General features: G+C 42.2%; 1 protein-coding gene across 2 annotated transcripts in view; it reads left to right on the forward strand.

Annotated features, from left to right (window-relative positions):
* The window catches only part of NEDD9 (neural precursor cell expressed, developmentally down-regulated 9), a 153,492-nt gene that overhangs the window by 37,213 nt on the left and 99,219 nt on the right, over positions 1-17,060 (forward strand). Inside the window, exon 2 of one of the 2 annotated variants that reach the window (XM_075921258.1) lies at positions 4,178-4,384. In XM_075921258.1, coding sequence (XP_075777373.1) covers positions 4,382-4,384 — 3 coding nt within the window. In that variant the 5' untranslated portion in view covers positions 4,178-4,381. Of the gene's footprint in view, positions 1-4,076; positions 4,385-17,060 lie in introns of those variants that run through there. The other variant, XM_075921259.1, reaches the window with a different exon arrangement.

Consider the following 17,060-nt stretch of genomic DNA (forward strand, 5'->3'; position numbering starts at 1 on the left):
CTAGAGAAATTCATGGTGGGTAGGTCCCTCAATGGCCATTAGCCAGAATGGGTAAAGAACGGTGTCCTTAGCCTCTGTTTGTCAGAAGCTGGGAATGGGATAACAGGAGAGGGATCATATGATGATTACTTATTCTGTTCATTCCCTCTGGGGCACTTGACATTGGCTACTGTCAGAGAACAGGATACTGAGCTAGATGGATCTTTGGTCAGTCTCAGTATCGTCCTTATTTTCTTATGTCTTGTTCAATAGGGATGGCCTTTGGACACCAGACAAACTAGTGTGGGGCATTAAAGAGGACAAAAGTCTTTGTTGCTTTGTGTTTTTCCCCCAATGGAGATGAGTCATACAAGTGAAATTCCATTCATAAGCAGAGTTTGCAGCTCAGAACAAAAGATACTCAGGGGAAGGGAATAAGCCCTACTAATATGTCCCCTATACTGTCTTCCACTTTCAAGTTCTCAACTAGTTCCTCCCTATTTGTTAAAACCAAATCCGGAACAGCTTCTCCTCTGGTAGCTTTTTCAACCTTGGAGACAACTTTCTGTTTCAGAAGGTTGAAAAAGCTACCAGAGGAGAAGCTGTTCCGGATTTGGTTTTAACAAATAGGGAGGAACTAGTTGAGAACTTGAAAGTGGAAGACAGTATAGGGGACAGTGATCATGAAATAATAGAGTTCATGATCTTAAGGAAAGGTAGAATGGAGACCAGCACAATAGAGGTAATGGATTTCAGGAAGGCAGATTTTGATAAGCTCAGAGAACTTGTAGGTAAGGTCCCATGGGAAGCAAGACTGAAGGGAAAAACAAATGAGGAGAGTTGGAAGTATTTCAAAGGGACGTTGTTAAGGGCCCAAAAGCAAACAATTCCGCTGTGTAGGAAAGATAGAAAATATGGCAAAAGACCAGCTTGGCTTAACAAGGAGATCTTGCATGATCTCAAAATAAAAAAGGAGTCCTATAAAAAATGGAAACTAGGACAAATAACAAAGGATGAATATAGGCAAGCAACACGGGAATGCAGGGGCAAGATTAGAAAGGCAAAGGCACAAAATGAGATCAAACTGGCTACAGGCATAAAGGGAAACAAGAAGACCTTTTATAAATACATTAGAAGCAAGAGGAAGACCAAGGACAGGGTAGGCCCACTGCTCAGTGAGGAGGGAGAAGCAGTAACAGGAAACTTGGAAATGGCGGAGATGCTCAATGACTTCTTTGTTTCAGTCTTCATCGAGAAGTCTGGAGGTGTGCCTAACGTAGTGAATACAAGCAGAGAGAGGGTAAGTTTAGAAGATAGGATACACAAAGAACAAGTTAAAAATCACTTAGGAAAGTTAGATGTCAGCAAGTCACCAGGTCCTGATGAAATGCATCCCAGGATACTCAAGGAGCTGATAGAGGAGGTATCTGAGCCTTTAGCTATGATCTTTGAAAAATCATGGCAGACAGGGGAGATTCCAGAAGACTGGAAAAGGGCAAATATTGTGCCCATCTATAAAAAGGGGAATAAGAACAACCCAGGAAACTACAGACCGGTCAGTTTAACGTCTGTCCCAGGGAAGATAATGGAGCAGGTAATTAAGGAAATCATATGCAAACACTTGGAAGGTAATAAAGTGATAGGGAATAGCCAGCATGGGCTTGTGAAGAACAAGTCATGCCAAACTAATCTGATAGCTTTCTTTGATAGGATAACGAGCCTTGTGGATAAGGGAGAAGCGATGGATGTCATATACCTAGACTTTAGTAAGGCATTTGATACGGTCTCGCATGATATTCTTATTGATAAACTAGGCAAATATAACTTAGATAGGGTGGGTGCATAATTGGCTGGATAACCGTAGTCAGAGAGTTGTTGTTAACGGTGCTAAATCCTGCTGGAAAGGGATAACAAGTGGAGTTCCTCAAGGGTCTGTTTTGAGACCTGTACTGTTCAATATCTTCATCAATGATGTAGATATTGGGATAGAGAGTACGCTTATTAAGTTTGCAGATGATACCAAACTGGGTGGGGTTGCAACTTCTTTGGAGGATAGGGACATAATTGAAACTGACCTTAGCAAGTTAGAGAAATGGTGAGAGGTAAACAGGATGAGGTTTAATAAAGAGAAATGCAAAGTGCTCCACTTAGGAAGGAACAATCAGTTCCATACATACAAGATGGGAAGCGACTGTCTAGGAAGGAGCATGGCGGAAAGAGATCTAGGGGTCATAGTGGACCACAAGTTGAATATGAGCCAACAGTGTGATGCTGTTGCAAAAAAAGCAAATATGATTCTAGGTTGTATCAACAGGTGTGTTGTAAGCAAAACTCGTGAAGTCATTCTGCCGCTCTACTCTGCACTAGTTAGGCCTCAGCTAGAGTACTGTGTCCAGTTCTGGGTGCCACATTTCAAGAAAGATGTGGAGAAATTGGAAAGCGTACAGAGAAGAGCGACAAGAATGATTAAAGGTTTAGAGAACATGACCTATGAAGCCAGGCTTCATGAACTGGGCTTGTTTAGTTTGGAAAAAAGAAGATTAAGGGGGGACATGATAGCGGTTTTCAAATATCTAAAAGGGTGTCACAAGGAGGAAGGAGAAAATTTGTTCCTCTTGGTTTCTGAGGACAGGACAAGGAGTAATGGGCTTAAAGTGCAGCAAGGGAGGTTTAGATTGGACATTAGGAAAAAATTCCTAACTGTCAGGGTGGTCAAATATTGGAATAAATTGCCAAGGGAGGTGGTGGAATCTCCCTCTCTGGAGATATTTAAGAACAGGTTAGATAGACATCTGTCAGGGATGGTGTAGACGGAGCTTGGTCCTGCCTTGAGGGCGGGGGGCTGGACTCGATGACCTCTTGAGGTCCCTTCCAGTCCTATTATTCTATGATTCTATGTTGCTTGGACTCTGAGGAGCAAGGTTTTCTAGATATAAGGAAGAGAATCACAGCGCTTAGTCTGGGCTAACCATAAGAGACATATAGATCTTGTTTTTTATAGAAGCTTCTATTGTCTTTTGAAATTTAAGATTGTAACTAATTTGTGTGTTCAGGCTTATCTTCTGCAAACCTATAAATAATTTTTTTGTTTTCTTTTCATGAACTGTACACATTTGGATAGTTTATCATAGAACTGGTTACAATCACTGGCTTTGGTGTGAAATCTAAGATGCAATTGACCTTGGGTAAATGACTGGTCTTTTGGTTCTGGGAGTGACCTGAATATTGCTATGTGTCTGGCAAATCTGTCTACCTGTTCCACCCACCACTGTAATTCTTGGGTGTAAGGTCACAAAGTTATGATCACTTGGTTGGCAAAACAGACTCTTTGAGACTCCATGTTATGTTTGATAATTGGTTGATGAAATCCAGTACAGAACTCTCAGCCAATTTGGGTATATACTCTTGTTCTTAATAGTTCTGAGGTTGGCACGTATGCTTGTGAGCTACTGCAGGACACTTAAAATTAAAAAGTTAGATTATCAACTCTTCAGTGCATACAGAATCTTTTATATTTATATGATTTGTACAGTGCCAGTTAGAACCTAGTGATCAGGACCTATTGGAATACAATTAAAATAAATACAAATATCACCTTAGCTATTAAAACTGATTTTTTTAAAATCCAGTTTACTTTTCCCAATTTCTGCTCCTTATCCTTTGTATTTCTCCCAGAATGTGCAATGAAAACAGAGTAGTTGGTTTCACTTTGGTTTGCAATTTTCTAGCTAATTATAGTTTTGAGTTCTCATGAACTATCATAACATTATAATGTTTGAGCTGCAAATAGTTTCTGGAATGCTTCTTTGATTAAAGAAAACTTTCTATTGGCTCAGTGTGACTATAATAATAAAATCCCACGAGGTGCTTGAACAAAGGGGCAAAACACCAAAGTTTTTCAGATAGGCATAGATAAATTATCTTCCTGCAAAACAGCCTAATCTTCTGAAATGCATATAAGGAACTAGTGCTGCTAACTGAGAAGAAAGGATTTAGTTTTTGGGCACTGGCAAGATTATTAAAAGACACATCTCAGAAGTGAGATCCATCTGAGCTTATTCCTGTGCATCAGCAGGAATTTTGTAGGGAATCCAGTACAGCTCAAAATGATTGAATTGGCAGGCTGGTAATGTAATGAGAAGAGATTTTCCCTCTTTGATTTTATGCATCACTGTGTTTTAATGACCTTTTGTTTCAGAAGAACAAAGTGCATGTGTCCAGTTAGAAATATTTGGAACAAGGAAATCCTGGAAGCAAAAAGACGACCTACAATAGAAAGGACAAAAATTAGCAAGCCTACTAAAATGCCAGATTTCCTATAGAGATTGTTATCTTCAAGATACAGAGCTCCTGTGTTCCTTGGATTAACATGCTGTAGGTGGAACATCAGAAACATTGCATAATGGTAAGTTTCCTTTTCAATTAAGTTAAAATTCATTTTAATTCAAGTTAAGCAATTTTTTTAAAATTAAACTCAGCAAGGAAATACTTTGTCCTTTTAAACAATGCACCAAACACCCACCTTATTTAGAACTCTGACTGCTCACTGTTAGGACTGACTGCAACCAGTCCTCCTTAAGTTTAAGAATCAGTATCTCTGGTTTTTTTTGGATATTGGATGGAACGGTAAGCCATAATTGTAGCTATATTCTTAGTAAACACGTAGCCATGAATATTTCCCCATGCAGAGAATACATTAAAACACATTGTTCTAGTAAGTGTGTCAGTAATCTTTGTAAAATCTAATTTGTTTGAATTGGTAATTGGCATGTGTGTGTCTGTCTGTAATATGATAATTTTTGAAGAATACATACAATCAATTCCAAGATTTCAGGAAATGTTCTAAGCATCAGTGGGAAGAAACCTGATTGTAGAAGCAATTGAGAAACTGGAATCCTTGTTTCCCAAAATAGTGCCCATTTAGCTCACCCTGCTGTTGACTGAATGGTAGCATTATGATATCAGAGATAACACTCCACTCCCTTCTGTGAGCTCATTTGCATACTTTAATCCCATTAGTTGCAGTGAGTCAACTAATGAAACTGCATGTCAACAGAAGTGCTTTGAGAGAGTTGAGTGTATGTACTGTGGAGATCAGGACCAGGATAGCAGCTCAGGAGCTATACTGAATGAGTAGGAGTGAGGCTTGCACTCCCTCCATACACTGCCTGAGTCAGGCAAAAACCATTTACCTTTGCCCCTCCATCCCCCAAATCTCTAGGGGTTCAACAGCATACCAAATGTCCTACGACTCGTAGGCAAACACCATCAGTGCTTTGGCAGCTAGGCTTTGGATCCCAATCACCTCAGGCACGTGGCTATGGGAAAAGCTATTTTACTAGGGCTGGCAAGAAAAAGGAAAGATTGCAAATACTCTAGATACATACAGAGGCTTATGTGGTTACAGTTCAAAGTGAGTAATGGTGGGCCCTGTGTGGGCCCTTGGGGACAGTCCAATCAGGAGTCAGGGTTCTTCAGCCCAGGTGCCTAAGGTATCCTCTCCAGTCCAGTCTCTATTCTAGGTAATAGAGCAATACAGGCTTTCAGGCCTCCAGGCCAGGTTCAGTTAGAGTCTCATTAGGGCCCTTCTGCACTGGCTCAATGCAAATCTCCTGGTGCTCCCTCCAAGTCCCACACGCAGACCTGCGTCCAGTCATAGTATCTGGCAATCACAGTCTACCTGTTCTACACAAAGCCCTGCATTGGTTCCTGCCTCCAGCTCCCAGCTTGCCTCCTGGCCACTGCTTCACCTTCCTCACCACACTTAGCCTCCAGGCAGCCACTACTCCCAAACATAGCTCAGCCACTCCCTGGTTCAGGACCTTTTCCCTCACCTGGCAGAAGGAAAAGGACAAGCAGGGGGGGTGGGGGAGGACAAGCAGGAGGGAGCTGTAGGTCACTGCTTTGCAGGTCCATCACAAGTTCTTCTGCCATGGGGAAAAGATGACTAAGAAAAGCAAACAAGTAGGTGGGGAATGAGGGGATTAAAAAAAAGAAAGAAGGTTTGGTGGCAGCTTGGGATGTGGGAGGTGCATGGGGGAGTAAAACACAGCATGGTGAGTGCAAGCCTTGGCTGGAGGAGTTGGGGATATAGGAGGTGATTGTGGCAGCAGGAAGTGACTATAAGGAATCCTTTGTCTCCTGTTGGCTGGGGGAGGGTGAATTTCCTCAGGGTTGTAAAGCACTTTGAAATCCATAGATGGGCAGTGTTCTGCAATGACAGGGTATTTGGGTCATGGCATTTTGGCTCTGTTTCTGCCTTTTCTACCACCTACAAGCTTGGCCTACATAAAGAACGGAGCATATTAACTGACACTCCTGTGCTACATGTGCTTTCTAAGAAAATCATAACTGCTTCCCCAGCCAGAAAATGCCACCCCTTTCTAAGTATGATGAAGTCTTCTTAGGTTATATGTTCTGCTTTACCAGTGTTTGGAAACAGGGTCATTGTTCAGGTCACAGTCCCACACTCCTGTCATTAAATAAAACTCCCACTAATTTCTATGGAATTTTATACTGAATTATCAGTGTAAGATCAAAGCCAATTGTCATAATTAAGCAATATTTGTGCAACCCAGACCATTTTACTAGATCAGGCTGTCATCTCATTCACCACCAGACTCACTCAAATTATACAGTTGGACCACCTTTCAGGTAATAATTTAGATTCAGACAAAATGTGAGTTTCAAATGTGGCTATCCATTTGCAAACCCGGGAAGAAAAAATGTTCTTAGCTACCATAATTTATAGGGGTGTTTCCATTAAAGGCATTAGTTCTGATTCTGATCTCTTGTCTATAAATTATTTGGGCCAGATGGGATCCTGTACCTTCCAAACTAGGGATTCCTTTGACACAAGTGACTCCACATAAATTGAGGATTCCATCTCAGAAAACAGTACGGCTGCAGCACATAGGGGACACATTAACATAACTCCTAAGATTGCTCCAACTATGGAATGGCCCAGAACAGTCTCCAGGTTCAGAGAGAGGACCAGAATAATGGATTTCATATCCATTCAGGTCTTCTGTGGAGCAACTCTCAGGTAGACCCAAAGATCAGGCCCATTAATTTCAGTGGAGTTATTCCTAGTTTACCCTGATGTGAGCAAGATCAAAACTCAAGACCATACAGTTGAAATAATCTGGATATTGGGTAGGCTGTATCTGGCAGAATGTCAGTTTTCAGTTAAAGGAGTGGGGGAATAGGATGACCAGACAGCAATTAGGCTCCTATATAAGAAAAAGGTCCAAATGTTGGAGCTGCCTCTATAAAAATCAGGAGATCTGATAAATTTCATAAGACAAACACAAGCCACCTTCTCCAGCTCATTTCCTGGCACTCATGTTGTCTCTACCAGTGCACATGCAACTTTCAAAGACAGATGTTCTGCAGTTTGAGTTGTTAATTTATGCTAGCTTCTGATAGCCAGAAAGTCCTTAATTTCATAGCAAACATTAAATAATTCTCCGCCTGTCATGGCGTAGACCAGAGGCCTTCTTCTACTGCTTCTTGTCTCTCCTGCAACTCTACCATCTACATCCTGTCTTCCCTTAACAGGAATGGTAACAGTATAGTTCCGAAACCTGGCATGAAACCAAATAGCTCTGTGTTTAGATTGTGTTTTGGTTTGGCTCATTAGAGAAAGAAGCCTGAGCTGCAAAGATCAGATCTGGACTCACTCAAATTCCAGAGGAGATAGGGGTCAGATCTGATGATCCAGTACAGACTCACCTCTATTTTTCAAAGAAGCTTATAATCAAGCTCCACTTCAGATGCCAACACTGGACAGTTGTGTTTATTTACAGTTGATTTCCTCCTCTTTCACTGGTCCCATCATAAATGAAAGTCAGAGGCCTACAACTCTCTTCTCAAAGACCTATAACCTCTGTATAAATAATCACAGAAAATATGCCCTGCATAAGTCATGTCAGCTATACAATTAAAGATATTTTCCTCTGGTGATGTAGTTTTATTGAAGTATAAATCACTACTAAAAAAGCAATTTAGTGCAGACAGGAATTTTATTGGGGGATGCAGATCCCCTGGGCTTGTCTGGAAAATGAGAAACATTCAGAGATGATGGTGTAAGATTCACAGGGGCTACACAGAGGCCTGTCTAGACTGAGATTTAACTTTCTCATTTAAATCAAGTAAAACAGCACTGTATTGGATCTGACTGCATACAGCGTTCTGTCTTCGATTAAAGTGATTTTTATGAAGCCTAGTCACACTATAGAAATTAAGCTCTCAGAAAAGAGTATTGTTGAATACACAGAAAGTAAACAGGAGTTGAACTGCCCTGATGACTCCTTATCTTAGCAGGGTTTTAACTACCCTCAGATTTTTCCTTCCAAAACTCAGGAACTTTCCCTTTTCAGATATAGGTAGAGGAGGTTTCTGCAGTTTTTGTTTCCTTCCATGCCCACTTAGTGATTCTTTAATAAGGATTCTCTAATATTTCTTTCTATTGCTTGTTACCCATGCATGTTAAAATCAGATCAGATTAAGGATCTGAGCTAGATTGTGCTCACCTTGCATGGAAGGGACGTGGTAACAGAATTGAAATGAATGTATTGCCCTGATCAGGGTCTAAACACAATCCTTTCCTTGCAGTCCTGGCATGCAAGGAATGGGGGAGTTTAATATGGGCAGAGAGGAAGGGGTGAAAGAGGGTGTGACCCTATTTTGCTGTTGTGGTCAGCATAGCTGGGGAAAGTGCATGCTGCACACTATTAAATAGGGCTTATGAGACCTATGGTCCTGCAGCCCTAATGAGGCCATTATACCTGCCTTAGGCACAAAGCCTCTCTAGGTGTGCCTATCAGTGGGCAGCAGCCACCCTTCCTCACTTCCACCTTCCAAGCGGGCACTGGCTAACAGCCACAGCCTCATCCTTAATTTACAAAATACAGGCAGTCCCCGGGTTACGTACAAGATAGGGACTGTAGGTTTGTTCTTAAGTTGAATTTGTATGTAAGTCGGAACTGGCGTCCAGATTCAGCCGCCGCTGAAACTGACCAGCGGCTGACTACGGGAAGCCCAAGGCAGAGTTGCTCTACCCTGGGCTTCCTGGAATCAGCCACTGATCAGTTTCAACAGCGGCTGAATCTGGACGCCTGGGACAGAGCAGCTGGGGCGCTGCCGGGTAGGTCCCCGCAGTGCTTCGGGGACCAACCCGGCAGCACCCCAGCTGCTCTACCCCAGGCATTGGCAAGAAAAGCTTGGTCTGCTGGGGGGGACGGGACGCACTAGCTGCGCCCCTCCCCAGCAGACCAGGGAGATGCGGAGCAAAGCCGCGGAGGATGCGGGCAGCGGCGCGTCTGGGCTGTCCCACCGCCCGTGTCCTCCGCGGCTTTGCTCCACGTCTCCCTGGTCTGCTGGGGGTCCCCCCACCCAGCAGACCAGGGAGACGCGGAGCAGCTTTTCTCGCCCCGGATCCGCGTAAGTCGGGGACTGCCTGTAGATTAGAATGACCAGTGCTAGAGAACTATCTTTTCTCTATGCACCAGTGTCAGGGCTGTTCCCCACTCTGGCACTCAGTGCAAAAGGTGGGGGCTCACAAGAGACCTTAAAAACACCTTACCTCTATAGGCTCTGTTTACAAAAACTTCCCAGAGTCAGATTCCTGGCTCTAGGAGATAGGCTGCCACCATCAAGTGAATTAAATAAACCCTGAAACAAGTAAGAAACACTTGAATTTCTTCCCAAGCAGTACCCCCAAGCTCTTCTGCCAGAAGAGAGCTTGAAAAAGAGGGAAAAAACCCACAGAAAATAAACTGTCTCTGTAATGGCTGACCTCAGGCTAGGCAGGCACATGTATAGACCTCCTGTTACCTTCCAGGACACAAGAATAAAATATTCACCTTATAAAAGATAATTTCGTTAACAAAACAAAAAGATGTACTTGATAAAGCATACTTGGTTGCTAGGCATTACACAGCAACTGAGGAAAGAGCAAATTAAAACACAGATCTAAAAATGAGATCTCTGGGCACGGCTTAGTATAGTGAATGGGGGGAGGGAGGCCCATGAATTTCACACAGAGAAGCTTAACCAGACAGCAAAATAAAGAAAAATAACCTGATTGGAACTAAATATACATTTTCCTTCTACTCATGATCCGTACTTCAAGGCCAAGTCTATTTGCATGCCCAATATTTCTTGTAAGCATGATAATTCTGTTTGATTATTTCATCTTCTTACTCCAGCTGCTAACTTAGAACTTGCACACAAAGAGAAACAGCTAGGTATATATTTACAATTTAAATGTCAGCATCATGTCCCATTTGTTCTTCTGGCTTCCTGCTAACACCCTTAGCTACCTGGCTTTAACCTTTGAATCATTGAGTGCTGGCCATACTCCTCCTATCCATCATAGTCAGTTGTCTGGGAACAGACCCATCCCTCTTCCCTGTTTGCTCTTCCCACAAAACCTTAGGGCATGGCACATCAGGAAGGTGGTACTCTGCATAGTCCTTACATTTCTGCATGATGGTATCAAGAACACCAAATCTGTACTTTTTTCTTTGTAAGGGAAGACAGAAATTGAGGTATTCTGCTAACAATGCATTATGCTTTATCTCCCCACTCTCTTGGCTGGCATACATGCACACTTCTTGTTAAGGGTTCTATTCCTTCTGTTGCTAGCCTGCCATTGCTGCCCCCTCTAAGACATTTTTGTGTAGCGCTACTTGAAATGTCTCAGATTCCAAATATGTACGAAGCCTTCCTTTAAAAAATAAAATACCTCACAGAATCTGTCACCGTTTTCCAACCATCCCTGTTTTGGAGGCATGGTTACTTCAGAAGGAACTGCCACTGGCACATAGAAGCCAGCAAGGAGAGTTTGGAGGTACTGGTTTCTTTACATTTTTAGAGGCCTGAAGATGATCACTGCCATGACTCTGTAGCACACACCCAAAAAGAATGGATTTTTAAGTCACTTCTGAGATACTGTAACAGGCATCCTTTGACTATAATTCACCCTCAGCTGACTATCCATCCCACACTTTAGAGGTGCCAAAAGAGAGCTCGCTTCAGGCCTGTTCCAAAGCCTTTTGAAATCAGCAAGACTACTTCCACTGACTTCATTGGCCTTTGAATCAGACCATCGTCAAATGCTAGGCCAGAAACAGCAGGGAGAAAGAAGCATTAATAAACTTATTAATAGTCAAAAAAAGAGGTTGGGAGAATTGAGATAAATCAGTGAGTTGAGAGCAAGAGAGGACAATTCTTTTCTACAGTCTGCTTGTAGAATTTTTAAAAGGTGTAGTAATATTTCTAGATACTAGATATCTTAGTCTGTAGTGAAAATAGTTGCCTCATAGGTAACAGTGAAAGGAACTTTAATTTCTTACAGGTACTGTCCTATCACAACCCAGGTTTCTGCCAGCTCTTTAAATAGCCCTCATCTGGCTTTTGCCACAGCTCAGCCATTTCTAGCAGAAACTGCACACTGGAATGCACCTCCTTACTTTCATCTCTTCTCATTGGTTTAAAAACTCAGTTGAGCAACAATGCTGCTAGCCCATATTTCAGGGAGTACAATCTCACTTTCGATAACTCTTTCATTCACAGGGACAATAGTCTTCAACTATAACCTCAACTTCTGGTTGACATATATTATGTATGTTCCTCACATCTAAAGTAAAAAGAGGTGAAGGCCCAAAGTAGAAGATGCCTGAAAGTCACCTAATTTCAGAAAAGGTTGTGTGGAGAGTTAAAAATGACCATGGAGAACTTTGAGTTAATATTCAGTAAAGCAGTAAAAGAAAAACAAAGTACATTACAGAGTTCTTGACTTGAGTCCCACGACTTGAACTCGAGTCCGACTTAAGTCATCCAGGTGACAACTGGAGACTCAACTCAGATTCATTGTTTGTGACTTGAGACTCAACTTGAGACTTGCTAATTTTGTTAAATCAACTTGGTGAAAAAATTGTCCAAAAATGCCAATATTGATGGCTTGTACAAAAGTGACTGGACATTTTTTAAATTAAGACTTGAGACTCTACTTGGACTTGACAATGACGACTTGAAGACAACACTGGTACATTATGACGACTCCATGAAACAAAAAAGACCACATTTGGGGGCTCTCTCCTGCACTCCAATTAATGATATTGCAAGCTAATCCTAGAACAGGATGGGGAGAGGGCAGATAACGGGCTGCTTTTTTTAAAAAACAGGGAGGGGAGTTGCAGGTTTTTACCATTTTATCTATAACATATGTAGGTTATGCATGCACAATTTTTAGCCAGGCTGCAGCTGCTTTGCAGCCTGCCTAGGGGAATCCTTCAAGGAGGCAATGCCATGGTAGCAACTCATCTATCAACACCATACCAGCATAGGGGGCATTGCCAGGGAAAATGGGCATGCCTGAGATTTCCCGGTAACTTGATAACCCTCAACTGCTAGAATAGCCATTGGGAGCGGTTACCAGCCAACACAAAGTAAAGCATCCCTTATGCTGCTCTGTTTTATGCCTGTAACAACAAGACAGCACTAGAATCTCAGCAATATGAAGCTGGCTTACAGCTGACTTAGCCCTCTCCCCGTCCTAAACTGGACAAAGTGCAATTCAGCCTAGGACCTGGTAGTGTTCAATTCCTCATCATGTCAAGTTCCCCCTACAGTGCTCATATGGGAGGGATAATTCAAGGAGTGATTTAGTTGACGTTCAGATTCTGACATGAATATAGCCTTAGTGCAGATTGAGAAGCAAAGGTCTCCATGAGTTATTGGCATGACTACAGTCCCTGGAGCCCTCTCCCCGTCCTAAACTGGACAAAGTGCAATTCAGCCTAGGACCTGGTAGTGTTCAATTCCTCATCATGTCAAGTTCCCCCTACAGTGCTCATATGGGAGGGATAATTCAAGGAGTGATTTAGTTGACGTTCAGATTCTGACATGAATATAGCCTTAGTGCAGATTGAGAAGCAAAGGTCTCCATGAGTTATTGGCATGACTACAGTCCCTGGAGCCAAATATGCATGCTATACAGCTATTGAGCAAACATGACATCCAAGTGATGTTATGTTCTAAGTTAGGTACATACTTTCGAGCTACAATCTCCCTTGGTGTTTTGATTATTTTCAACTTGCTAAATTAGTCTGCACTTACTGCACTACTCTGTTTTGTAGTGTTGCTAAACCCTGATTATTACTATAATTCACTCCAGGAGTACCTGCGCGTCAGAAGAGAACAAATTGATAGCTGTTGAAATCCTATCTATAACATTTGAGTCCTTTTTTTTTAGGTATGACTACCAAAAAAAAAAAAAAAAAAATCTATAGGTGGATAGAGCCCTGCAGATATTCACATCCATGGCTCATTTTTGTGGATATGGATGCAAATACAAAATTTGTATCTAGAATCTGATTTTAGAATTTTCTAAGGTGCTGGTTATGAGGATCAAAAATTAAGCACTGTGCAAGACTGAAGAGACAAGGTGGGTGAGCTAGGGTGGAAAAGAATAGCATCCCTAACCTCTGTTTGTCAGATGGTAGGAATGGATCACTTGATGATTACCAGTTCTGTTCCTTCCCTCTGGGGCAACTGGCATTGATCATAGTCAGAAGACAGGATACTGGGGTAGATGGACCTTTGGTCTGATCCATTCAGTGAGACTGACAGCCACCAGGGGCAGGGTGAAGGGGCGCTGGCGTCATGCCTCTGGAAGAGGCGGGGCTGAGAATGGAAGGGGTGGGGCTGAAAGCAATCAATCCTTAGCGCCATCCAGAATGCAGTGTTGGAATTCCCACAACATTTCAAAAGGCCCAGAGTTGGCAGCGCTCGGGAGCTGCAGGCCTTTTTGCAACACTGGGCCCCTGTACAATTGCCCTCTTTACCCTCTCCTGTCAGCGGTGATGGATCCAGTATAGCCGTCCTTATGTGAGGTAACGTCTTTATTGAACCAACTTCTATTGGTAAGAGATACAAACTTTCCAACCACATGGAGCTCTCCTTCGGGTGTGGGAAAGGTATTCCCAGCATCAAAGTATAATGCAAGATGGAACAGATTGTTTAGCATTAAGTGTTAGCATATATTCTAATTTAAGGGACCAGTCAAGGTAGAGGAAAATACACAGTGATTGCCACTTGCTTCTTCTGTCTCTTTGGTGTCACTGTGCTGAAAGGCTGGGGAGAGCTCCGCACGCACATCCAGGAACGTAGCCTTGAGCAGGTGAAAGCTCTGCAGCCACTGATCATCATCCCATAGTTGCTTTCCTAGCCACAAAACACTATGGGATTCAAAAAACCACAGCACTAGACATTGAAATCAGGTTGCCACACGGCAAACCCTTTGCATGGTAGCGAGTTGCACAATGGGATAGCTACCTATGCTGCACAGATCTCTGCATCGATGCAAGCACTGCTGTGGGCACCCACACTGGTGGCACAAGCAGTGCAGTGTGGACATGGAAAAATAATTTAATTACTGTGGCATCAGTACATTGAGATAATTTTTTGGTTGATTTAATTTTGTAACAGACTTGCCCTGACACTCGGCATTAACATATCAGAGGTTAACGGCTATTCCTCAATCATTTTGCCTGCAGCGGTGCAAATCAAAATGGGAAACAAACACTCAACAAGGGATGCTAGCGGGGTCTCATCCCTGCTAATCAAACACTTTGGCTGCAGCCATTGTTTATTCAAAATGCTAATCAAACATGTCAGCAGCTATTTTCTGGATTACTGGTTTATTTAGCAGAAACTGATTGCAGGTTGAGAATAGCTAGTGTGTTTTGTTACCTCTTGGTTTGTTATTTCCTGACACTTAAGAAAATAGATGCGGGGAAGATACTGAATGGCAGATCTCCTAAGGCTTGCTATTAAGGTGAGGCCCCATTTTGCACTTAATATCACATCTCAATCAGCTTTTTCTGCAGCAGAATATGTAAACAAAACTACTTGAGATACTGTATGGAGGAACATGAGAAAAGTTGCTTGCACGAGTTTATTAAACATCTACTATATTGTGCACAACAAATAATTGATTTTTCTCCACCCCTTTAAAACAAAGACTGAATCATCATTCAGAAGATGTTCCTTGTCTCTCAAGCCATACATAAACATCAAAGATAGGCCCAAATCAAAATCCCACATCCAAACATCCCAGAACTTTGCAGGTGCTTTCAGTACCCAATGCTAAAAATGAATTTAATAGTTTACTCTTATTTTTAACCAGACCAAACTCTAAATGTTTAAAATCTAGATCTGAATTTTGTGGTTTGAGCCCATTGCCGTTATGAAAATGGATATAAATATTAAATAAACTCAAAATCCCATTTGATTTACAACTATTGTGCATTACAAACAAAACCAATTAAACTGAGCAATGGGTGCTCTTTCTGCTTGATACCAGAAATCTTTACTACATCTCAGAGCATTGCAGAAAAAAAGTGCAAAATAACACTTTTGAAGTCCACCATCAAATATATCTATTCATCTTCTTGGCAGTTATCTTTTCTTGTTCTCTAGCCTCTTCCTTTTGGTACTTAGATGTCAGATTTCTTTTTGATGCAGCTCCCTGGGTTCTCATTTGCAGGGTGCTGTGCACTATCGTCTACTGAGCACTAAGCACTTTACAGGATTGAATCATCTAACTCAGCTGTAAGCTAGAAGGACAAACCTTTCAAAAGAGGCCATTAACTGCACTGACTTCTGTCCAAAAACAGATCCAAAAGATTTTAGCCTATGTCTTTTTTTTTTTTTGTAAGTCTGCCTTGAGTATCTGCAAGAGCTTTTCTATTCCTGCCATAGTTCTGCTTAGCGCAGGAACTGCCAAAGTGGGGAAGGTGAATTGCCCATCTAGATTAGTATCCTGTCTGATAGTAGATAACAGCAGTTGCTTCCAAGAAAGATGCAGATAACTCTGCAACTGGCAGATGTAGAATAATTGGGCCGAAGGGAAAGTTCCATTAGTGACAAATTGGTTTATGAGCTGATCTTGAGAACTGGTAACAGGGGTGGGGGACTTCCAGCGTACTGGCCGTATGCAGTTCATCAGGGTTAGCTGATGGTGAGCTGCCAGATGGCTTGTTTGCATGAGCGTTCACAGGCACAGAGTGGCACAGTTCCCAGTGGCCATAGTTTTCCATTCCCAGCCAATGGGAGCCGCGGGAAGTGGTAGGCACTTCCTGCAGCTCATTGGCTGGGAATAGCAATAGCGGCCACTGGGAGCAGTAGAGCTCTGTGCTTGTGGATGCTCAGGCAAACAAACTGTTTTGTGGCCTGCCAGCGGCTAATCCAGATGAACTACATGTGGTCAGCATACCAGAGATTCCCCAGCCCTGATGTATAGCAAACCCACACTATCATGAAAAAAATAAGGTGCTTGCTGGCACATTGATTACTATTGTGACAGGTCAGTTAGATTGGGCTACTGATGGAACCTCTTTCCAAAACTCCCAGCTTCTCCATGGTTAGTCACTGACTTCTGCCATTTTGTCCACTCTACTCTATCATATAGATTTATCAAAATTAGATAAGGCAGAAGTCTGTGAGGTCACCATGTCAATGCCTGGTGAAGACCAGTGCTATGGAAAGTAATCCGGGTTTATCTAATGCCAGATGCAGAGTGCAGTGGTTCTAAATTCTCAGCCCAATAGTCCACTATCCTTTTACAACTGCAATGTTACCATGCAATCTCACCTCTAATTTATTGTCTAAGATAAACACAAGAGTGTTCTGACATGACAATTTTTCAGAATCTTCCCATCCACTGAATATTCATGAGTAATACCAAATACATAGCTTTGCATTTTTCTAGCCTAAGTCCTTTCTTATTATTTCTCTGTAATAAAGCAATACAGTAGTAACTGTAGATACTGCTCACAACCACTCCAATTTAGTGCCATTAATAGATATTTTATACAGGTTGAACCTCTCTAATCCTGCACTCTCTGGTGTGGCAACATCCGTGGTCCAGCATGATTTTAGTTAGCCAGAAGTCCACTTATCATGGCCAAATTTCCAGCAGTCCCATAAAGTTTGTTTCCAACCACTAGTCCTGACTTTTAGTGTTCTGTGCTTTTATTTAGCTCTAATTTACCCCAAATGTCTTCTAAGAG

This window comes from Pelodiscus sinensis, chromosome 2 (genome assembly GCF_049634645.1).
Source record: "Pelodiscus sinensis isolate JC-2024 chromosome 2, ASM4963464v1, whole genome shotgun sequence".
Classification (NCBI taxonomy): Eukaryota; Metazoa; Chordata; order Testudines; family Trionychidae; genus Pelodiscus; species Pelodiscus sinensis.